Source organism: Nyctereutes procyonoides, unplaced genomic scaffold (genome assembly GCF_905146905.1).
Source record: "Nyctereutes procyonoides isolate TBG_1078 unplaced genomic scaffold, NYPRO_anot_genome, whole genome shotgun sequence".
Lineage (NCBI taxonomy): Eukaryota > Metazoa > Chordata > Mammalia > Carnivora > Canidae > Nyctereutes > Nyctereutes procyonoides.
The window spans coordinates 15409540-15433541 of NW_026575125.1; the positions used below are offsets into that span (position 1 = coordinate 15409540).

Consider the following 24002-nt stretch of genomic DNA (forward strand, 5'->3'; position numbering starts at 1 on the left):
GGAGATAGACTTCAGTCCTGAGATTTTGTGCCGGTGCTTATCCATCCCACATTCCAGGAGGTGCCTGCAGCTCTTTGCTAAGTGGCCTGAAGTGGATCAGGTTTAACTTCTGCAATAAATCTGCAATCACCCTTTTTAGGTATTTAAGGGCTGTGCCCTTTGACAGTCATGTAACCACTACTGTCATCAAGATGACAAATTTCTGTCACCCCCAGAAGTTCTTGCAGCCTTTTATAATCATTCTCCCCCCACCCCCAATTCTGATGTTTTCGGTCCCTAGAGTTTTGCCTTTAACAGAGTTTTGTGTAAATATTCCATATTTAGGGGCTCATAGCATGTAGCCTTTTGAATCTGCCTTCACTGAGCATAATGCATTTGTGATTCATCCATGTTTTTGAATGTACCAGTGGTTTTCTATTAGGAGTATTCCAGAATATACTGGAGTACTTACTGCTTTACTAGAGAGTAACTGCAACTGTGGCAAGGCTGACTAGTCATTTTAAGTGGTCTCACACACAAATCAAAGCAAGTGGAAAATTTCTCACCATTAGATTTGAATTGTAACTGAAGATGATACAATTCCTGAGTTTTCCGCTCCAGGGTTTGCCGTAGAAGATTCTGGTACTCTCTTTCTTTCTGAACTAGGTGTTCCAAAAGTCTGTTTAAAAAAAAATGCCATTATTCAGAGAGAGCCTAACACCATTCACACTGCCTGCTTTCAGCCTGGGCACCTTTCTTTGTGTTCCCTGCCCTTGAAAACAAAGTCCGGCACTCAGGGCATTTTGTCTCAACGTGTATCACAAACCAGAAGATAACCTGAGGGTGAGCAGCATGCTCAGCCAGGAGGATCTGGTGAGGACAGCTTGTCTCCCTGAGTCCCATCAAGTGGCTGAAGCGAGCTCTTGGGCTCTTTCCTCCTCAGGGGAGGAAGCCAAGGAGCTTCTGACGCCAGTGGCAGGAGAGCGCCGGGAGGAAGGCGACCTCAAGCAGAGGGAGCCCAGCACTGTGCTAAATGCTTCACAGGCACTGGTCTCACGTGCTCAAGACAGACCAGGTGCCCCCAGGCAGCAGCACTCTGGGCAGGAGGTGCCGTCCTCCTGCTGTGTGCGCATGGCTGAGGCATCTCCAGGACACCGGGACAGGCGTGTGTGTCCGCCATCCGCAGCTGTGCCAGCTGCTACGAGTGCTACTGAGACCGGAAGGTCACAGAAGGCCTATCATCAGTGCAGATGAAAAACCCTGAGCCCATATATAACAGTTTGTATTTGATTATAAACCTTACCAGTAAAGATTTTAAGGAAGTGCCAAGTATCACTAGCAACTTTCACGTGTCATATTTTAAAAGCTTTCAAAATTTTGCCACCACTACCTGTTAACTAAAACTGCACATCTCTCAAAAATGAGAGAACACTCTAGGTCTGTAAAAAATGATTAGATCTGCCCTAAGGTCAAACTTCAGAGATCCCCAGAGTATATACAATGTTTCCTCCACAATACCTGTGGAATGCCAATACTTGGCACCACGTCTCCCTGTTAAATATTAATTGGCACTAGCAATGATCATGTGGCAACAAGGCATCTTATAAGTCCACTGATGATGTGATTACCCAGAGCGAACAATCATTTTATTCATTTAACAAATATTTTTGAATGCCTACTATGTGCCAGGAAGTGAACAAAATAGACCAGCTCTCTTAGGGGGCCACCTCACGGCAATGCCAGGGTGCCCTGGCTGCGGAGGCAGTCCACGAGCGCCTGCTGGGGAATCCTGATGCGTCCCAGCAAGAGGCTCAAAGAGGAGAGGGCAAACTTAGGGTCAGGGTCATGGGCTACCTGTCCATCAGATGAAGTGCCAGCCAACCCTGGGCTTGGCTACTGCTGTGGGTGCAGGCTGTAGCCACCCACCGCGGAGTCTGCTGGACCTGCAGGCCACGCCAGGGGCCTCATCTTTGTGAAAAGAAAGAAAAAGAATTCCCGAGGTGCTGCGGCCGTTAGCATGGCTGACTGCTGTGTGTGTGGCTGGTGGCAAGGCACCAGGACTCAGGGGTGCTGCCCTTAAAGGGAGGCGATCTCCCCCAGCTGAAGCTGAGAACACCCCCCGCCCACCTCCTTGGGGAAGATGCTCCTCTGAGACCTGAGAGGGGACACTCAGCAAGTCTACCGATTCCCTGACTGGCCCCGGTCATGGTACCCGCCCCCCCCCCACCTGTTGGTCTCCTGCCTGAGCTCGCCCAGCTGGAGGCTCAGGTGCTGGTGCTGGAGCTGCTGGGGCTGGACCCTGGGGGCACCCGCGGACATCGGGCTGCTCCTTCCATATGCCACAGGCGCTCCACCTCGAGGCCCGTCTGCTGGGGGACGGTCCTCTTCTACCTCGTCCGTGTCCTTCTCCAGCCCTTCAGTCTCTGACGCAGGCTCAAAGTGGGCTCGGAGCTCTGCCAAAGGAAGAAGGCAGAGGATGGACCATGGTTAAGTGAGGCCAGGGCTTCGGGTCTCCTCTGGGCCTGCACACAAGACTGCTGGGAGCCCGGCCCGCGTGGTGCTCCATCAGGGACAGCTGACTTTGTGAATGGGGACGGGACTCCTACTCCGTTCTCTGGAGAGGAGAGAGCACCCCCAGTTTACAGACGATGAAACTGAAGCTGAATGTTACATCAGCCAAGGACAGTTTTTAAAAAGGTACAACCAGGCTTCCAACGTGGCCTGCATTCTTTACTAAAGAAAGGTGCCTGCACGGAGTGAGTGGGGCGTACCGAAGTCCTGGGGTCTATCAAGCTCCTCAGGAAAGCTGGCAGAAGCTGGGCAGGTGACATGACAGGGATGGAGCAAAGTCAAGAGAGGAAGTGGCCATGCCAACAAGCTGAGCACAGCTTCCCTTCCCAGGATGAAGTCCCCACAGGAGAGCGACCCTGGGTGTTAAGCCGCTCTAGCATTTCACAAAAGCCGAAGATTTCCAGAGCTACCACACAAGGAGTCTGACAGGAGATGGAGCCATTAAACCAAGCTTTCAGTAGGCGTTTCTGAGTGTGGAAGAGGGGTGCTGCAGGAGCCCCCTGCAGGTTCGGTGCTCCCTCTCAGATCCCAGGTTCTATGTGCGGTCTCCTCAGTTAGGCCAAGGGGGCACACAGCACGGCTCCAGGGGAAGGTCTTAGCATGTCCTGAGCTGCAGGGAAGTATACAGCCCAGATGGGAAAGAGAAGACGATTGTTGGGTGCAGAGGATACTTGTGATCTTTTCCACAGCCTGAGTCTGACCTTGACTGAAAAGGCGGCACTTACCGGGGATGAGAATGGTGACCGCGGCCTGCACTGCTCGACGGATGATGTTGTCCATCGCAAACATCCAGTGGGGCCTAATTAAGTGGTTCCTCAAAATTTTATTTACCTACAAATCACAAAAATCCCGATTTCTCAGCCGTTGTACTTGCAAGCAATCGGAGTTCTTACTCATTCTAGACTACTTCTACTCAGGTAGAATGTCAGCCACGCTGCTCTGCATTTCCACCTGACTTGTTTCTTCTGGAAGGAGTCTTCCTGCAAGCTGCCCCGAGTTACGCTGGGTCTAGGGGATGGGCAGGGATGGGATCTCCCACACCGGGCTTCTTCACCGTTTATTCAAGGAGCGTTAACTGAGCACCTAGGAGAGGTCAGGCTCTTGGCTGGGGGGCATGGGACACAAAGCAGGACCAGACATGGTCACAGGCCTGGAGCAACTCACACCTGCACAGACATGTAAGCTGACATCCCATTCCCACTCAGCCAGCGGATGCCACTTGCACCCGAGTCCTGTGAGTCCTACCCTCCTGCTCTGAGGAGCCGAATACAACCAGCCCACTCACCCGCACTTGCATACTCGGTATTAAGAAGGAACTGCTGAAACTAGGGATTCGGGTGTAAGCAGCTTAGAAGAAACAGGGACCACGGGAGAAGATAGTACTTGAACTCCACAGTCCGGGTTGTGAGCCACTTCAGTGGGCTTCCTGCCTTCTAGCACATTCTCTAGAGCCACACAGAACACTTACAGCATCCTGAAATCCAAACAGTACCAGATGAATCTGATTGATGGATGAGCTGTCAAAGTCCAGGTCCACCTTTAGCTTAGATATCGTGGATGCCATCACTCTGTGTTCCGGGGAGCGGATGAACTCTCTCAGGATCCCAATTATTTGCTTGATGTGGACGACCGAGAGGTGCAAGTCTTCTGAACTCTGATTACCGACAGCCCCCCCAAAAAAATCACTTTTATTAAGTCAGGGAGGGAGAGGAAACTCAAGTAGTATGTGGACACCCCAGGTGAGAAGGGGTCGGCTTCTGGAATTTCTTCCATAGCTTTCCTTAGGTGGCCCCCTCTTCCCTGGGCGACACACACACACACACACACACACACACACCCCTGAAGCCCCCTGGGAACGGTTCCGCCCTCCTGCTGAAGCCCTCAGAAGGGCCCCGCCCCTGTCAGAAGGCACAGTTCACAGTACAGCAAGTGGCCTCTTCCTAAAAAGACCTTCCCGCTTCCAAAATAAGTTAAAATGCAACTATTTTGGTTCATAACCTTTCTCCCTACAGTGGCTGCTCTCCCAGCTTCTGAGGGCAACTCTGGGTCCCGCAGCGGGGGTCTCAGGACGGGGGACTAACGCGAGTGAAGGGCAAAGGCTGGGAGCCCCGAGCTTCGTGCTGCATTAGGCTTGTTCTCCGCCAGAGGGCGGCCTGGCTCCACCGCAGATCCGCAGATTCAGGCTTCAGGGGAGCCTTTTTTTTTTTTTTCCTTCCCCCTCTTTATTTTCTTTTGTCTTGTTGGAAGAGGGAAAGACGTTGGGAAATACTTCTGGTAACTGGGCTAAGTTCTGGGGTGGCAGGGGCCTCGGTCCCGCTTGGCCTGTTGGGGCCCTGGACCCGCGTAGAGGGCGGGACTAGCGGCGCCCCCTCCGACCGGCCCTACCTGGACCACGCACTCCTGCAGGTTGGAAGCCACCTGGTTCTGCTCCTCCCAGAGGATTTTGTACAGGATGGCGCGGCGCTCGCTGTCCTTGCGCAGCAGGAAGAATCCTGGGTCCCTGTCCTCCGGGGACGGGGCTGCGCTCTCGTCGGGCACGCTGTGGACGAACGCAGGCGCACATGGCTCGAGGAGCCACGCCTGACGGCGGGGAGGGGCTGGGGGGCTCACCGCAGTCCCCACGGCAAGGTGAGACTGCAGGAGGCAGGCCGGTGGACAGAGGAGGGGTTTCCTCTAACCGGAGCACCAGTGTTGGGGGGGAGGAGGCGAGGGGGGAATAAGGGGCCGGTGGGAGGAGGGGCAGAGGGGACAGAAGGGGAGTGGGGGGGGGAGGAGGGCGGGGCAGTGACTGCAGTGCACCTGCTGCCCCGCTGCCTCCCCGTTGCTCCCTGGCCTGACTGCTGGCCTACGGGCGGTGCAGAGAGCAAGCAAAAGCCCCTGGCGGCTGTCCGGCTTTGACCTGGGAGGTATCTGGCCCCTGGTGGACACGAGTACCCCTCACAGGCCCACTGTGGGGGGGAGGGGTGGGCCGTACCTGAGCAGGTGGCCGAGCTGGTGCTGGGGTGCCTGGGCCTTCTCAAAGAACGCATCCAGCTGGGCATCAGAGTCCGGGGACACAGAGCCGTGCTCGCTGCTGCTGCTGCCCATGGGCTCCCCAGACGAAGGCAGGGCCAGGGCGGTGCCCCGGGTGTTCTCTGTGTGGGGACAGACCAGGAGGGGGGAAGGGATCTCAGATGGCCCCCCAGGCCAGGTGACCCACGCAGGGGCCCGCTAGACCTGTGCTGCTCCACCGCAGCAGGCCCATCCGTCACCCAGGGGTCCCTGAGATGTAGGTTCCTCTTCAGCAGGTCCAAGAGAGGCCCAAGACCGCGTTTCTAACCAGCCCACAGGACCCGCTGACACAGCTGGCCACACTGGGGGCAAGATGCTGAGCCTCTCTGTCCTGACTCCATCCACACGGGGGGGGGGGGACAAACGGCTTCCTTTTCAGAGGCCACTTTTATGTCCTTCGCAGGTAGGACTTATTGCCCTAGAAGGGGTCACTTGGCTTCAGTGGCCTGTAGGGCAGCTGTCGCAGGCAAATCCCCTGATGTGCCCCCGCGAACCAAGGTCGGGGGCCGCACAGGGGAAAGGCCGGGCTCTGCCGTAGAGAAGACCCCAAAGCCCAGCCAGGGCACCTCTGGCCTCTCTCCCTGGCACAATCCCAAAGGAAAGACTTTAACAAGGAGGGTACCGCTGTCGCCTGGCGGGCTCCCTGTGCCTGTCAGGAAATCGAGGGCCGCCCGCTCGCTGAGCAACAGAGGAGCCCGGGCCTCCAGCGCAGCACCCCAGCTATCCGGGTGCACCTCACCTGCTGGCTTGAAAGCAATTCGGTTCTTCTTGCCCTTGTTCACATGCCTTAAGAAACCCTCTTTGAGCAGCTCGGCGGCAGTGGCACGTTTGTGGGGGTCAGGCTCAAAACAGGATAAAATGAAGGCTCTGGCGTCAGTTGAAAGGGCTTCTGGAATCTCTGGGTGGATCTTAAACATCCCCACCTGCATTTGGGAGGTGATAGATGTGACGCTGAGGCCTCAGGCACACACCTTCCCTTCGAAGCTCCAACCCCCGCCATCCTTCGAGGGGTTGGTGGATGAGATTATCATCGACGACTCACCCGCCTGGCCTCTTGGGACCTGGCTTTGCCCAGTAGGAAAAGTGGTATCACAGGAGTCTCAGAGCCTAAGTCTTAAGAGATCGTGGGGCCTCTGTCCTAGTCTTCTTGGGGCCCTGAGGGCACCAAGCGTGGAGGCTCAAGAGTTTGGGATTGGAGGCGAGGGAACACAAGTTACTAATCAAAGGACCCAAGGTTTCAGTTAAACAAGATGAATATATTCTAGGGGCATGTGGGTGGCTCAGGGGTTGAGCATCTGCCTTCTGGCTCAGGGCATGATCCCGGGGTCCTGGGATTGAGTCCCGCAACAGGCTCCCCACATGGATCCTGTTTCTCCCTCTGCCTGTGTCTCTGCCTCTCTCTCTCTCTGTGTCTCTTATGAATAAATAAATAAAATCTTAAAAAAAAGATGAATACATTCTAGAGCTCTGTTCTCCAACACCACACCTACAGTCAGCAATCCTGTAGTATGCACTTCAAAGTTTGTTAAGGGGGCAGAGCTCATGTTAACTGTTCTTACCACAATCAAAGGTTTTAAGTCCAATTTTAGATTTTGAGAACACCAGATGCTGGATGGAATACAACCCCCAAGATGTGAAATGCAGGACACATGCCAGGTGGCACACCTCACCTGAGGGGCAGGGAGGGAAGGGCACTAGGGGCCCAGACAGAGATTCAGGACGAGCACCCCAAGAAGAAAGGAATGGCTTGCCTCCAGACTCTGAGAAAACAGAGAACAAATGTGGGCAGCACATAGGCACCCTGCCAGTGCATTCTTTTTTTGTTTTTTTAAAGATTTTATTTTTTATTTATTTACTCATGAGAGACCGAGAGAGAGAGAGAAAGAGAGAGGCAGAGGCGGAGACACAGGCAGAGGGAGAAACAGGCTCCATGCAGGGAGCCGATGTGGGACTCGATCCCGGGTCTGCAGGATTACGCCCGGGGCTGAAGGCAGTGCTAAGCCGCTGAGCCACCCAGGCTGCCCTAGTGCATTCTTTCTAAAGGTGCCTTGCTATTAACCACAGGACTCCCTGTATTAGCCCGCTAGGGCTGCTGGCACCAAGTACCAGAAACTTGGTGCCTTACAACCGTGGAAATTTATTCTCTCTCCGTGATGGCAATACTCCCTCTGAAACCTATGGGGAATCCTTCCTCGCCTCTTTCAGCTTCCAGTGGTGTAGACACATCACCCTCACCTTGGCCTTCGTATCATCAGCCCCTGAAGTTTTGCTCGGTACCAACTAGTCTCTATCCGGAGGCCTGGGGCGAAGCTGTGGGTAAGATCTTTCAAAACCCCAGCTGGCTGCATCACAGATAAACACTAGGGATGGGGGCGGTCACTGCTGTCCTCCAGCCCTGGTGCTCAGGGACTTGTGGAGGTTGTGGGTGCCAGAAGATACTTGTTGACTTGAGGGGTTGGTATCGGAGCTGCCTGACGGCAGCTGGGAGGGTGGAAAGCTCTGAAAACCTTCTGCGGGGCCCAGGCTGAGGGGAGTAGCCACGGCACCCGCAGCGCAGAGGACCCGGGCTGCAGAGCGGCCTCCACTCAGCCCGTGGGCAGAACCCTGCACCTACACCTGTTAGTTGTTTTGCTAGAGAGTGAGCTGGAGTGTCCGGCAAGATGCAGGCAGCCAGGTCCCGGGGCAGACAGGCTGAGAGGCCACCACGCCCGGCAGAGAGGCAGGAAGGCCTCTGGATCCTGTTCTATCCGGCTGCCTCAGTGCACGGGGACCTCATGGCCGTGAGCAGTGAACCCGCTCTCTTCCTTCTTAGCCTTGACTGAACAAAAATGCTCCATGGGAGGCCGGTGCTGCCAATGGACTCTTAAGGCCGCAGCCTCTCTTCAACTTCTCCAAGCATACACAGGGCCAGAAGCCGCAGACCTGACCTTAGACACAGGGGCTGCCCCGGTGTCAGCCTCCCCTGGTGTGGCAAATGCATCCCTTCCCAAGGGAGCAGGCCGGGGAGGGTAAAATCCCCGCCCATAGTGGCCAGTCTTCTGTGGGCCTCACCGCATGGGGTGCTCTTCCTGTCAGCTCTGGGAGGGCTTTAGGCTGACACAGTAAACATCGTCTGCTATGGTTTCTAAACCCAGTTAGAAACCTGCCCTCCAAAGACACAGACCTGCGCGGCCTCTGAGCCCTACCTAGTGTAAGGGCAAATACACATTCGAAGTAAGAGGCTTCTTCCTCCCTGGGGAAAAGGAGGGAGGAGATCCCCTCTCTTTTTCTTAGAGCACTTACTTTAGAAAACGTCTAATTCCAAGTTCTTGGTCTCTTTGAGATGCATGTGAATCTCTTTTTAATAAGCTGAATAAGCGGGCAGCCAGGGTGGCTCAGCGGTTTAGCGCCCCCTTCAGCCCAGGGCCTAATCCTGGAGACCCAGGATCCAGTCCCATGTCAGGCTCCCCTCGGGGAGCCTGCTTTTCCCTCTGCCTGTTTCTCTGCCTCTCTCTGTGTCTCTCATGAATAAATAAATAAATAAAATCTTAAAAAAATAAAGCTGAATAAGCCTCTTGCCAAGAATGTCTCAAGGACCTGGGGGCCAACTCCTCCTGGAAATGTCAACATCAAGGAGGATATGTCCCTATCTCCTAGTTTCGGTGGGAAGGGACGAGCCCAACTTCAGTAGTGTCTTGCTCCAAAACTACCTCCTGTCCTAAAGATGGAGTTTATTTTTCCTTTGAGTAAAGCCAATTAGCTAATGCAAATGGTCCTCCCAATTACCAGGTGGCCCCTGGACACACTAGAGTGACCAGTGACGCTATCCTGTCCATGCACGTGAGGCCTCATCATCATTTCCTTTGACAACACGGGTGTGAGGGGTGGTGGTACTGCTGGGCTCAACAGAAGAACAAGTTCTTTCTGTCTTTGCAGCCACTTAGTGGATGGCCTTGTGACATGAACCACATTCTGGTTTAATGGTTATTCAATAACAAAACTCTTTTCTTTCTCTTCCCCTTTGTGGAGAGGTTTCTAGAGTGGCAAATTTTCTTTCTGCTTATTATTTCCCCACCACAAGCAACCTCAATCACCAAACAGGTCTTACTTTGAACATTGCTGCCTGCGGTTCGCCGAGCTCATGGAACGGAGGCCTGCTGGTGGCCATCTCGATGATGGTGCAGCCCAGGGACCAGATATCAGCTGGGGCACCGTACCCGCGAGGTCCCTGATCGATAATCTCAGGTGCCATGTACTGCAGCGTGCCTATGGGGAAAAGATAAAGATCATGGGCACCCTATTGCTCAAAAGTCTAAGTGGACCATTAGGAAACGTGTGTGAACTTCAACCTCTCATTAAATTACAGATGGAGCCTGCTCTCAGGCTTACATGATGTGGTTGCATCCTTTCTCTCATCAGAGACCTGCAACATGCCTTCCTTTGATACTAGTCACGTGGAGAGAAGATCGCTCAGCTCCTCCAAGGATAAGTGGGCCCCGATCCAATACAATAAGCACACAGTAGGGCGCACCAGATGCAGGGAAGCATGAGAGGTTAGAGACAGCGCCTGACCATTAGGAACTGCCTCGGGAGGAGATGGACAAGGTGACGATGCTGGGGGTGGGGGCAGTGGGACAATGGGGGTAAGCCTCAGAAGAGCGGGGTCCGAGAACGTGGATGAAAAAGTGCTCGATTCTGCCTGCAGCCAGTTGGGAAAAGCTGTATCTGGATCAACTCGGTTCTCTGTGACGTAGATGCCAAGACAGGATCAGATACAGGAGAGAGTTACTGGGGAGAAGTACTTGAGGGAGAACGGGGAGGGAGCGGGAGGGGCAGGGGGAGCGGTCACCCTCAGTGCCAATGCCACCCGTGGGAAAGGGGAAGAGGGGGGAAGAGGAACAGCCTAGAGACCACTTCACCCAGGCCACTGGGGAGTCTCTGACCACAAGCTGCCCCCGGTGGAGTCCCACATTCTTCTAATATCGCTGCCATGCTCAGTCACTGGCCAGGAGTGAGCAATCAAATTTTAGGTTTTTCCTGAAACTAAGGCTGAGGAAAGCAAGAGCAGAAGACCCCAGATGCTGGCAAAGTGGTTTATCGCAGGCCGAGAACTTGCAGATGATACGGGCCGAGCTGTGAAGAGAGGGCACTGATGCCCAGGGCAACTCAAGTGCCTGTCTCAAGACCGTGGCCGGGGAGACTGAAGAAATGAATTTAAATTTCTCTTAATTTTTAAAAATGCAAACGAATTTAAGGTCAAATATAAATCGGGTCGGGTCCGTGAGCTCCCCAGATCAGTAGGGCACAAGCGCTAGCTTTGGTTTTCGAGGCTGAAGGGCCAGGAGGGAAGTGTCCGGCCGCCTGCAGGCTCACAGCGCCTGCTGCTGCGTGGTTAGGAAATCCCAGAGCCCCAGGACCGGAACCTCCAGTGACACAATCCCCCGCCCGGGCTTGCGCCGCCCGAATAATGAAGGGAGAGGCCTCGGCAGAGGACGTGCCTTCTAAATAGCTCCCGACCCGCGGATCATGGAAGCGCTTGGCCGTCAGCTCCCAGCTCTGCTCTAGGAGGCGGGGCCTGGCAGGACGCTGGGCCGGGAGGCGCGGCTCGGCTTCGCCCGCAGCTCCCTGCAGGCTCCGTCACCAGGGGGCGCCAGAGCGCGCAGCGGTGCCCTGCCCCCGCAAACCCACAGAACCAGGAAGGAGGGGTTACCAGCTCCCCGACATCTGCCGCTGTTCCTCTGCAGGAGTTTCCCCTTGGGCCCTCAATGGCTCCAGCAGCAGTGCTTGGCTCCAATTTCTAGCTTTTTGGGGGGTCCCTTCCTAGTTTCAGAACCAGCTGCATCTTGCCCCGCCCCGTTATCTGTTCCAGTCCAGTAACGCCCTCCCTGAAAGGTTCAAATTCTACCTTCCTGGTGCTCCCACCAAGCCCGAGGGGGATAACTCAGTCCCAGTGAACAGTTCTTTCTACTAAATTCTCTAAAATTAACTGGGGTGATTTTGATTTTCCTGCCTGGATTCCCAAATAACACAATCACTAAAGGTTAATTTTTTTAAGGTAGGTTTGTTTATTTTTAAAGATTTTATTTATTTATTCCTGAGAGACACACACACACGGGGGGGGGGGGCAGTGGGCAGAGACATAGGCAGAGGGAGAAGCAGGCCCCATGCAGGGAGCCGGACGTGGGACTCGATCTCGTGTCTCCAGGATCAGGCCCTGGGCTGAAGGTGTTGTGAAACTGCCGAAACACCAAGGCTGCCCAGGTTTATTTAAAGTAATCTCTATACCCAACGTGGGGCTGGAACTCACGGACCCCAAGGTCAAGAGTTGCATACCCTTCCATCTGAGCCAGCCAGGTGCCCCTAAAAGTTATTTCTTAAAAGAGCAAGAGAATAAGTTTTTACACAGTTATGCAACGTAGAAAATAGTGCCAAGCCAAACTGCAATGGTTTAATGACCCTGGTCGAGTAACTGTCCACTTCAGCACAACTGTTTCAAAACTGGAGGATAAACTCCCTGCATAATGCTAAATTTGGAGATTTTTTTTTAAAAAAAGATTTATTTATTTATTTATTCATGAGAGATCGAGAGAGAGAGAGGCAGAGACACAGGCAGACAGAGAAGCACGCTCCTCGCAGGAGCCGGATGCGGGACTTGATCCCCAGACCTGGGATCACGCCCTGAGCCAAAGGCAGACACCCAACTGCTGAGCCACTCAGATGTCCCTGGAGATTTTCTTTATATGGAAACATATACAGATCATCACCTTTTATAAAGGCAAGGACTTAGTAATGACATCCATATTAGTTATTTATTGCTATGCAATAAATTACCTCAAATGTCAGCAGCTTAAAACAAGAGTTAGGATCTCACACAGCTTCTAAGGGTCAGAATCCAGGAATAGCTGGGTCGGGTGGATCCGGCCCAGAGTCTCTCATTAGGCTGTGGCCGGGGTATATGTTGGACTGTAGTCGTCTGAAACCCAGAATGGAGCTGGAGGATCTACTTCCAAGCTCAGGTGGGGTTTGGGAAGAGGCTTCAGTTTCTCACCACATGGGATCTTCCAAAGGGCTGCTGAAGCCATGGCTTTCCCCAGAGCAAGTGACCCAAAGATAGCAAGCAAGAAGGATGCCACGCTGTCTTTTCTGACCTAGTCTCCAGGTCACATACCGCCACTAGGCCTTCATCTGTTCATTAAAGTGAGTCACTAGGTCCAGCCCACATTCAAGGGGAGGGGATCACACAGGGTTGGGAATGGCAGGAGGTGGGGGCTACGGCGGCCACCTTGAAGGTTGCTGGCCACAACGCCTGACTTCCCGTTAGTACACAACGGCTTACAAAACCTCTCCACGTAGCGCTGTCTCCGTGACTCTCACAGCTCGGTAAGGTTTGGCAGAGGCACTATCTACTGTGATTTCCATTTTATACATGAGGAAAAATGAGGTTCAGTGAAGGTAGGGGATACGCTCAAGCTAGCACTCAGGGCTTCTGTCTCCCATCTGGAGCTATTCACACGACATCGCCAGCAGATGCAAGGAAGCTAGGAGGAGCACAAGTGAAGCAAATACTGCCTGAACAAAAGGGAACTTGATGCAAGGATTTCCAAAGCTGCAATGTGATTCGTTCCCATATAATTGGAAGGTGTAAAGCAATAAGAGAAAACCGGGTGCCCCGTTTTATTGACTACCATATTCACAGAAAAATCACCCACTCACAGTAAGCATCCTGTGGAGACCGATCCACACAACTACTCCAAATAGTCAAAGGACTGTCCCCAAGCCATGTGCATGCTGTGGGTGGACATCAGCTGCACCAAATGGCTTCTGTTGAGAAACTAAGTAAAGATGCCAGAGCGGGGTGGGGGAGGCATCTGAATAATGCAGAAATCCTGGGAAACTTGCTTGCCTTTAATCTGGCTCTCTTAAGGGCATCATATCCTTTCTAAACTGCATGTCCCCCAAGGTGTGCACACACAAGTCACTCCATCAGCCAGCCAGCCAGCCATGACTCTCAGGTATCTACACCGGAGCAGGGGTGTGGAGTTCAGAACATGGTGACAGGACACCCGCAGGGACTGACCCAGCCCCCTGGGGACATGAAATGGATCGGGGGCTCCTCAACAATTGCCCAAGTAGGTTTTTCAAATTGTCAGTGAGGGAAATGTGTGACATAGGACAGTAACTTAGAAGTTCTGATTGATGTGCCAAGATAAAAGCCAGACACCAAGGCACAGGGTGAGAGACTGGCGATGGGGCCATGTTTCCAAGGGGGTTTCACACAACTGGTTACACACCTCACAGGGCCCTAGCCCAGGGGCCTTCTACTCGGATCAAAGGGTGAAAAAGGTCGAGAAGAGAGACTGGAGGTGGGAGGTACTGAAAGCTCCTTCTTTAGACACTGCTGTGCCCAGTGCAGAGCTTGAAGTGGGGCTCCATCTCAGGACCCTAGACGATGACCTGAGCCAAAATCAAGAGTCGGATGCCCAAATGACTGAGCCAGCCAGGCGCCCCTAGGGCCCCTAGGGTCTTTTTAAAAGGAATCCTGCTCAAAGGCCATATCTCACGGCCTGAATCCCTCAGGAGAAAAAAAGGGAGGGGTGGATATGATGTGAGGGGTGGGGGCAGCAGGCAGTCAGCTAAAGGACAGGTCTCTGCCCAGGACATGGGAGTTGCATTCAGAAGGACCCAGCAGGAAAGTGTTGACGGTAACCATAAGCCAGTCCCCGAGCACACAAATGCAGCTTAGAACAGTACCAGTCAAGTGACAACCTTCTGTGTTCCCTTACCTCCCCTTCCTGCAGCTGCGGAGCCAGGAAGGAGGTGGGAGTGGGGGGCTAAAAGGCGACACTCCGGGCTGCCGGCTGCCAGACCTGCAGTGACAGGGTAAGAGCTCTGTCCCTGGAACGAGGACCAGAGTGTTGACAAGTATATTAGCAGGGCCCCTTTTAATTACCCAATTCAGACTGTTTGCTTCTCCAAGTGCCATTAAGACTTTCTCTCAGTTGTCTAAGGGTAGCTGGCAAGGTCTCGGGAAAGGACTCCTGCCCTGGACAGGACGCGGAGGGCAGTGGGAGACAAAGACGAGAAGACTTTTATGATTACAGCCTCTGAGTCTGACAGGTTCGACATGTTAGTTACCAACAGAAACTTGATTCTCTCAAAGCCTCCTGCCAGCCCTAATAACCCGGGACTTCTAAGTACAAAATTAGTATTTATTTTATTAACAAATATTCCCACTGCACTTGCTGTGTGTCAGGTACTGGTCAAAACACTTTACCAATATTAACTCATTTAATCCTCATAAAAACCCTCTGAGGTAGTACCAGGAGCATCTCCATTTTATTTCTGGAGAAACTATGTATGGCACAGAGAGGTGAAGTAACATGCTCAAAGTCACACAGCTAGCAAGCAGATGAACCAGAATTTGAACCAAAGGTGTTCACAGCCATAGACCGGAATAGAGTTCCTGCCCCAAGATCCACTCCTAGGCATCTACCCAAGAGGGATGAAAACTTAGGTCTGCACAAGGGCTTGTCTGTGACTGTCCATAGTAGAATTGTTCACAATAGTCAAAAAGTGGAAATAATCTAAGTGACCGGTAAATGGATAAGCATGGAATCCATACCATGGAATACCACTCAGCCAGAAAAGGACCGAAGTACTGATACATGGCACTGCATGGATGGCTCTGGAACAGGTGCAAAGTGAAAGCAGCTAGGTACACAGGACCACCGGCTCTTCCATTGCATGACATCTCCAGAGCAGGCTCATCTCTGCAGAGAGCACATCCGTGGCCACCTGGGGCTGGGGTGGGGACAGGGACCGCTGCAAGGTGGCACAGGGACCTTTCTGAAGTGATAGAAAGCCTCAAAAACTGGACTGTGGCAAAGACTGCACAACTCAGAAAACGAGAAACCACCAGATCATGCACTTCAAACAGGTACATTTTCTACCCCAATAAAACTGTTAAAAAAAAAACAAAAACAAAAACAGAAGCAAAGACAGTTGACCCCAGCCATAATGGCCTTGCTCCCATTCTAGCTGGTTTACACCTACAGTGAAAACCCTTCAGAGGCACACAGGAGGGGAGGCTTCAGTGCCAGAAGTTGCCTTAGCCTCTGGCTCTTTCCAGGCTCCAGACAGCCTCTGGGCATTTGCACGGAAAAGCCCCTCCATGTCCACAGGCATCCAAGCAGGGCTCTGCAGGAACCAGCTGAGAATTCTTTACAGAACAGCTCTGTGTTGCAAAGAGTAATGATATGCAGGGGAATTTCCTACCCCAAATGAGACCCCTTCTTTATCATCCCCCAAACACCCCTGCATTATTTTGCAATGCAAAATTCATGCCTCCTCAAGCCAATTACTTGGGAAAATGTGATATGCGATAATGGATTATACATGCATTTTCTTTGTGAATTTTTTTTCCTCCTTGGGGATGCTAATTACGAGATAAATTGTCAAGGGTTTGATGTTTTGAAATAACTCCTTGTCAAATCAGAGACCCTCTTGCTACATACTGCCAAGCTAATTGGTGGCTTCCAGAGAGGAGGATAGAAGTCATTTTCAATAGGGGTAATAAAAAAAGTGCCAATCATACATGCATAGACGCTCACATAGACATGTTGGTGCGTGTGTATTTATATCAGAAACAAAAAACGAAAATTCAACACACTCTTCCTTTGGAAGATGCCGGTGGGGTCCTTGGTGTAATATTTTCCCATTTTGAGGTGCGTGCACCTCCCTGGTGTTACAATCGAGATGTCATTCCTGACTAATAAAAGTTCTCTTTAGATAGGGAATGTGTCTCCACCGTGGGCGTCCAGTGGTCAACATACAACAACACTCTTGTTGAAGAAAAGTTTTTCAAAGCTGAGACATTATTCACTAAAGCCAAGGCCAAATCTGTCCACTCCACAGATCTGGTGCTCCGGGGATAGAGAACAGCCATGCTTCTTTTATACAGCTTACTTCAGAGCTATAATATTCTAAGCAGTGTTTAATTCCATCTAGCAGGACCTTTGTGGTCCTTTTATTATACCTTAGGGGACCAGAAACCTTTACTTATTCAGAATCAGTACTTTTTATTTCCAAGGACCAATTCCTTTAAGCAGGAATTTCAAAATGCCACAGGCAGCTTTTCGAATCTCATTCGACTCCCTGGTCTTGTAAATGGAAAACTAGTTGGTCATTTCATGCCACCCTTTGAATCCTGTCCCTCTCGACACTTACGTGATTCTTTTTTAAATTTATTTATGATAGTCACAGAGAGAGAGAGAGAGAGAGAGAGAGAGAGAGAGAGAGAGAGAGAGGCAGGCAGGCAGAGACATAGGCAGAGGGAGAAGCAGGCTCCATGCACCGGGAGCCCAACGTGGGATTCGATCCCGGGTCTCCAGGATCGCGCCCTGGGCCAAAGGCAGACGCTAAACCACTGCGCCACCCAGGGATCCCCTCACTGACACATGGAGAAAAAAAGCTGACCCCTCAAGCCCACCTACAACACCATATTCACCAGAACAATCAGCTTCCCTTGGAAACCTAACCGTATCAAAGCACCACGGATCCGAACGCAGGAAGATAACAGGCTATTTTTAGGATAGACCAGTAAAGCACCCTCATGAGTTGTCTGAGGACTACTGTGATCCAGAATTATCCACCACGTTCACTTAAAAGAGATGCTATTTTGCTAATTGGTTAGAAACCCTCAGAAAAAAACCTCAAGGAGAGCACAACACCTAACCCAACCTTTGAAGACAGAGACAACAGTAAGGCAGTATCGTGGCCCCAAGCAGCTGGCTCAGTGCACCATGATGACAAAGTTCAAACCATCTGACGTTGGGGACCATGCACGGTCCAGTCTCATTACTGACCAGCCACACTGCACCAAGGGGCTTAGGAGACACGACTCCAGCATGGCCACCCACCCCAGCCTTGCCCCACTTACCAGTAAAAGTTTCAGTGCACGGATTCACTCCTGCGAGACGTTTGGAGGTTCCAAAATCAGAGATCTTCACCATGCCACTGTAGGTATTCACCAGAACGTTGTCACCCTTTGGAAAAGGAGCATCAAGGGCTTAAAGACAGATTTCAACAAGCGAGCATCAAACAGTTTTGGACCTTAAGAAACGGTCACAAGCTTCTAGCAAGACTAGACTCGGCACTCTGGGGGTGGGCGTGCTCAATTCTCTCCCTCCTTTGAGCCGATCAATCTGCAGACACTGCCAGCCGGCAGTTCACACAGTCCGAGGGGCACAAACGAAGCCTCGGCAGCTGAGACAAGCACATACCTTTATGTCTCTGTGAACGATCTGGTTTTCATGGAGATACTTAAGGCCTTCCAGGATCTGCCTGGTGTAGAACTTGATGGTGGGCTCCTTTATTGGCCCCCACTTTGATCGCAAAAGGGCAGAGAGGCTTCCTGGAAATGGACACAGCAGAAAACGGATCAGGGCAACGAAGATTCGATTGTTAAGACATGAAGCGAGGTGAGGCTCCTACCCCCACATCAGCCATCAGGGCACCGGCACACGGCTAAGTGCAGTCTCTCCTCCCTCTGCTGCTGGACTCCCAGACATGCAAGCCACGTGGCCAGAGAAGGCCCCGCACAGGGAGGGTGAACAGGAGCCTCCAGCGGGCTCTGAAAATCCACGGGGCTCCTTTTGGGTTTAGCTCTGGTAAGTGGCACAAAGTCAGGAGAGCACAATGATGCGCAAATGTCTTGGCCATTCTACTTGGGTTGAAGCACATTTTCTACCTGGCCCTGAACTCACAGAGGGACAGGACCAGAATGAGGGGCCATTTAGGGAGACAGAGACTAGGATCAGAGGAGGTTGGGTCTGTTCATCCTCAACAGGAGGAGCCCCTGCACCGGTCACAGGGCAGGACTGTCTTTAGGACCCTCGCCCTTATTATATGAAACATCGAACCATTGGGCCTGAAGAAAATCGACCTGCACTGTATTCTGACCATGTGTTCCAGGGGTCACTGTGCAGGCCCTCAGGCATCGGCCAGCCCTGGCTGGACACCTTACACAGTGCTAAAGGAACCCTGCTATGCCTCAATTTTTCCATCTGTCAAAGGGGATGTGCACACGTTTCTCCAATTCTGCTGTCAGCCTTAAACCCTTGGAACGTCCATAGCCACTGATATTTTCTGCTAGACTAGGAGCAACTTGAGGGAAGAAGAAACTGTATTTTATCCTTAATGTAACCTTCAAGATCTAGCCTACTGCCCAGCTCTCAATACATAAAGTCAGCCTCTTGGTAGAATAGTAGGCTCTTAATAACTGCTGGTTAAAGGAAATGAATACAGATGTCTTTTTAAGATTAATTTATTTGAGAGAGAGTGCGAGCGTGCGTGCATGAGCTGCGGGGGCAGATGAAGAGGGAGAGAGAATCTCAAGCAGACTCTATGCTGAGCATGGAGCCTGATGTGGGGCTCAATCCCACGACCCCGAGATTATGACCGGAGCTGAAGCTAAGAGTCGGATTCTTAACCAACTGCACCACCTAGGGGCCCCTGAATATAGATTTCTAATGGGAGTTTTTGTGTTTGTATTCAGATCATAATTATCATTGTTATTTTTTTAATGAAAACTTATTGAGCTCTTGCTCTCTGCCAGGCACCATTTTAAAAGCTTTACATACAACCATCTCATTTAATCCATCCAACTACTCACTGAGCTAGGGTCCTTATGGCTCTAATAATTATTACAATGCCAATCATTAGGGTAGTTATTATTACTCCAATTTTACAATTCATTTATTCCATCAGAAAACTGAGGGGGCACAGAAGTAAAGAATTTGTCCGAGGTCACACAGCTTGCAGACGGAGGGGCCAATTCAAGCTGGACACTCCAGCTCCAGATCAGAGGCACTCTACCCACGCACTGATGCCGCCTGCATTTGGGAGATTTTGTGGATAAGGCCATGGTGTTTGATTTCACAGCAAACATGTTATTTTGCAGTGTCATTTTTAAAACTGCTGTCCCCTGGTCTCCCAACAGTCTTTAAACTCCTAGACTGTGAAGGCTTCAAGGTTGGAGACTATGCTTTATTCATCTGTCTCCAGTGCTCAGCTCAGCAGCTGGCACTCAGTAGATTCCTCAATGAATATTTGATGACTGAATTAAACCACAAACAGACTATTTATGTGACATTGAAAAGTTTGTATCCAACTCCTCTGAAAAACAAATGTTCTCCAACTTCTAAAAGGTCTGTCATTTTTTAAATGGCAAGATGGATGATGATGTTCACATTGTATTTTCATCAGTGGCTCTCAGTGTGTGAGACCAGAATATTAGTGATTACTCACCCCCAGGCACCTGCTCCATAAATATCTTAATGTAGCCGTCCTCAGAAACGGAGCCCAGGTACTGAACAATATTGCGGTGCTTGAGGTACTTGTGCAGGGCTATCTCCTCATGCAGAGGCTGCGAGTACCTAGTAAGAAAGGCAAAGCCAGCATCACCTGCCAGATCCCTGGGGCTCGGAGTCCACGCGGCACTGTGCCAGAACCTGCCCTGGTGGCCATCCCTTCTTTCCAGAAATGGTCTTTCCCTTGGTTCTTATGAGAGTACTCAGGTTCCCATCTGTAAAACGGCACCATAATACCAGCCACACAGCGCTGCTGAAGGCCAAGGTGTGTCGTGTCTCAGGCACCCACTGGAGTGCCTGGCGTACAGGAGGTACTCAATGAATGGCTGCTCTTGTTAGGGTCTGAACTCTCCAACTATCCTTTGCTTCTCTGAGCAGGCCTTCTTCCTTTGCCTCGTATGAAGAGTGGTATTCCAGAAGGTTCTGTCTTCAGCTGCCTTCTAGTCTCATTCAGCAGACTCACTCTACACTACAGCAAGAGCTACCTAATGGACCTCTTAGCCCAGCATCTGGTTTCTTTTGTCTTTTCTCCTCTGGCTGCTATGTTTGCTCATCCTGAAACACATGCCTCATCAGATCACTTCTTTTCATCAAGTCCACAGAAAGACCATACTGCTCACCATGGCACATGAGGAACTTCAAACTCAAGTCAGACTACATCTTTTGAAATGTTTGCCTCATTTGAAGAGTGCCTCCACCTCCATCCTACATTCAAGTCTCAACAGATAATTTGTTGTTCTCTGAATATACTCTGGGTTTGAACAGCTCTGTTCTTCCCTCAGCATAGAATGCTCTAGCCTCCACTTTTCTGCAAGATGGACTCCTACTCATCCCTCAAAAACCAGCTCCAAGATGATTTATTTCCTCAAACTTACAACTCACCCAGGAAAAGTGATTCCTCTCCTCTATTGCACATACATTCTGTGCACCCCTCTCCTGTGGCACTTGTCACTGTGACCCCTAGGCAAGGTATCTGCATGCCTGACCAAACCAGGAGCACCCTGACATGAGGCCAGCATCCTAGGCACCTGTCAGTCCCAGGGCCCAGAAAAGGTGCCCAACATCCTAAGTTCAGCCACAAATTTAGAAAACGGGACAGAAACAGTCTCTAAGGTCTCCTCTAGCTCTAAAATTCCTGGAAAAACTACTGGTGATGAAAAGCTGAACTACTGCAACCAGTCAAAGGAGATGGGACATGCCAGCAATTTCCCCCCAAATACAACCATGCCACTGTATCTGGCATGAGCCTAAGAGACAGAATAGTAGACAAGGAATTCAAGAGACTGGACCCTGGTCTTGCTTCTTCATGTCCTTGGAGAAGTCATTTAATCTTTCCTAGCCTTACAAGAAGCTAGAGGAGTTCATTTCAGGACTGGCCTTTCAGCTCAAATATCGTAACATAGAATCCCATTAAAAATGAAAGGCCAGGGATCCCTGGGTGGCGCAGCAGTTTAGCGCCTGCCTTTGGCCCAGGGCGTGATCCTGGAGACCCGGGATCGAATCCCACGTCGGGCTCCCGGTGCATGGAGCCTGCTTCTCCCTCTGCCTGTGTCTCTGCCTCTCTCTCTCTCTCTCTCTTTCTCTCTGTGTGACTATCATAAATAAATAAAAAAAATTTAAAAAAAATGAAAGGCCAGATGACTGAATGAGTGAATAAATGAATGGATGAATGATGAAGGGTCTTCCAGCTGCCAGAAAGCACTTGTAAACCCATTCCTAACAATTCACTGACCACCAGGATAAAGGGCTGTTTGCACGTGTGCATGGGTGTCTGGCACTGAAGGCAACATGCGGATGCCATCTGACCATGCCACTGGAGCACGGAGCTACTCTCACCCCAACTTGCCTGCTGTCTCTCTCTGGGATTTCCTTGATGGCGATTCGCACTTGGTTGCTCAGGTCTCTTCCGGCATACACGATCCCGTACGTGCCTTTCCCCAGCACGACCCTATCGCCGTTCGCATCGTGCTCATACGCATACTGAAGAAGGCAAAGCAACAAGATCAAAAAGCACACCACTCCTGGTGGAGCCCCATAAGAGCCTAAACATTGTTCTGCAATTTTCAATTTATAAATAACATTATTTGAGTACCAGGCAGGTCACATTCCTTAGGTTATGTAATTTCCACTCAGTAATTACTCTCAAAGGGTAGAATTCTCACTCATATATTTACAACATGATTTTATGAGATGGAATTAAAAAAATTAAAAATACAGCTCATATGTAACTTAGTGGGCTCAGCTTTTGGAGATTTGGTTCCACTTTAATGCTGCAATTTAAAAAGACTTCTAGGCATGTTAAGAATCCCAAAGAGGTGACTTCTTCTTAATCCTTCATTAGCTTCTCAGGAAACCAACCTCTTTCTACAGCCCAGAGAAGAACTGAAGGTCAATAAAATTAAAATTGTCTTAATACAAAGCATGTATGCAGGGTTTCCCCTTTCAGGTGGACAGATCCAGCATCAAACACACCACGTACATTCTACCTATAATCGCCATTGTCATTCTGTTCCCCCAATCTCATTATCAAAAGTTGTTGTACAGCTGCATTCTAGTTGGTTCTTTCTGAGGATTAAAATAAATGTAACTCTCAAAATTACATTTGAGCAATACTTGCGTCTGTGGTTTCTATGCTCCACTGTGCCTACTTCCAGAAATGCACAGAATGTGTGTGGGTCCTGTGTACTTTGAAGGATGTTCATGACACTCAAGATCACTAACAGGTGCCTATCACATCCGATTTACCCAGACATCAGCCTCTCCATACAAGACTTCTACCTCCCACCTTTCTCGGCCTCCTCATCTGTCACCTTCAAAGTGCATCACTCAACTCATTTCCACAACAAACTTTGATTCTAAACTAAGAATTCAAGTACCTAAGTAAATTATTAAAATAAACCTTTTTGATATTTTTCTGAAAGAAACCTCAAAGACTGAATTTCAAACTAACTTGATAGTAAAAAGCTCATTAAATTATAATCAATGGGAGGACCTGAATTAGTGGCAAATCTGAATAACTGTGCAAATAAACACACGTATAATCAGGTAATAACTAGACTAGAGCGGCAGTGCCCAAAAGAGCTTGGGATTCTCACACCTGTCAGACTGCCTATTAGCAAAAAGAGAAAAAATGAGTGTTAGTGAGGATGTAGGGGAAAAAGAACCCTTGTGCACTGTTGGAAGGAATGCAAATTGGTGCAGCCGCTCTAAAAAAGTACAGAGATTCCTCAAGAATTAAAACTAGAGGGAAGCCTGGGTGACTCAGTGGTTTAGCCCCTGCCTTTAGCTCAGGGCATGTTCCTGGAGTCCCAGGATCAAGTCCCACGTCAGGCTCCCTGCATGGAGCCAGCTTCTCCCTCTGCCTGTGTCTCTGCCTCCACCACCCCCCTCTCTGTGTGTCTCTCTCATGAATAAGTAATAAAATCTTGGAAAAAAATTAAAACTACAACCACCTTATGATGCAGCAATTCCAATGCTGGGTATTTACCAAAAGAAAATGAAACTGCCAATTCAAAGAGATATATGCATCCCTACTTCACTGCAGCATTATTTACAACTTCCCCTCTCAAGGGCAATCCTGAGGAATAGTTGAGAGCATCTGTACGGTGCCCAAAGCCCCACCCGGCAGATTAAGTGTTCAATGAATGCCAGCTCTGAGAAGCCAGCCATGTGTTGAGTGCTGGGGTCCCTCGTCCTGGAGCACTGCTAGGTCTTCACAGCCCGGCACACGGAAAGCACTTGGTCAACCTCGGTGGGGGAACCAAAGTTCGGGCTGTGCAGATGCCCTCGGGCCCCTGGAGGGGAGCAGCTGGGTCACCAGGAGTCCTCAAGGTGGGCCCATCTGAGTCCCAGAATGTCAGGGACACGCACTGCTGCTGATGGCACCTCTACCGCTCGCATTCTCATTCTTGATGCCTGGGGCCTGCTGCTCCTCCACGGTGAGGTCCACCACCAGGTTCCGCTGGCAGGCCCTGAGCACCCCCACCGGGTGGGACACTGCCACGGCCTCCCTCTAGGTGCTCTTCCAGACTCGGCGACTCCCTCACCTGCTCT

At 50.9% G+C, this 24002-nt stretch overlaps 1 protein-coding gene across 1 annotated transcript in view; it reads right to left on the minus strand.

The window, feature by feature from the left end:
* Positions 1 to 24002, minus strand: part of MAP3K15 (mitogen-activated protein kinase kinase kinase 15) — a 115089-nt gene that overhangs the window by 1568 nt on the left and 89519 nt on the right. The window contains exons 15-26 of the mRNA XM_055337563.1: positions 21796 to 21929; positions 19888 to 20015; positions 17862 to 17992; positions 17519 to 17624; positions 9689 to 9846; positions 6341 to 6524; positions 5525 to 5684; positions 4936 to 5089; positions 4019 to 4204; positions 3276 to 3381; positions 2207 to 2432; positions 546 to 658 (exon numbers count right to left, since the gene is read on the minus strand). Coding sequence (XP_055193538.1) covers positions 546 to 658; positions 2207 to 2432; positions 3276 to 3381; positions 4019 to 4204; positions 4936 to 5089; positions 5525 to 5684; positions 6341 to 6524; positions 9689 to 9846; positions 17519 to 17624; positions 17862 to 17992; positions 19888 to 20015; positions 21796 to 21929 — 1786 coding nt within the window. The remainder of the gene's footprint in view (positions 1 to 545; positions 659 to 2206; positions 2433 to 3275; positions 3382 to 4018; positions 4205 to 4935; positions 5090 to 5524; positions 5685 to 6340; positions 6525 to 9688; positions 9847 to 17518; positions 17625 to 17861; positions 17993 to 19887; positions 20016 to 21795; positions 21930 to 24002) is intronic.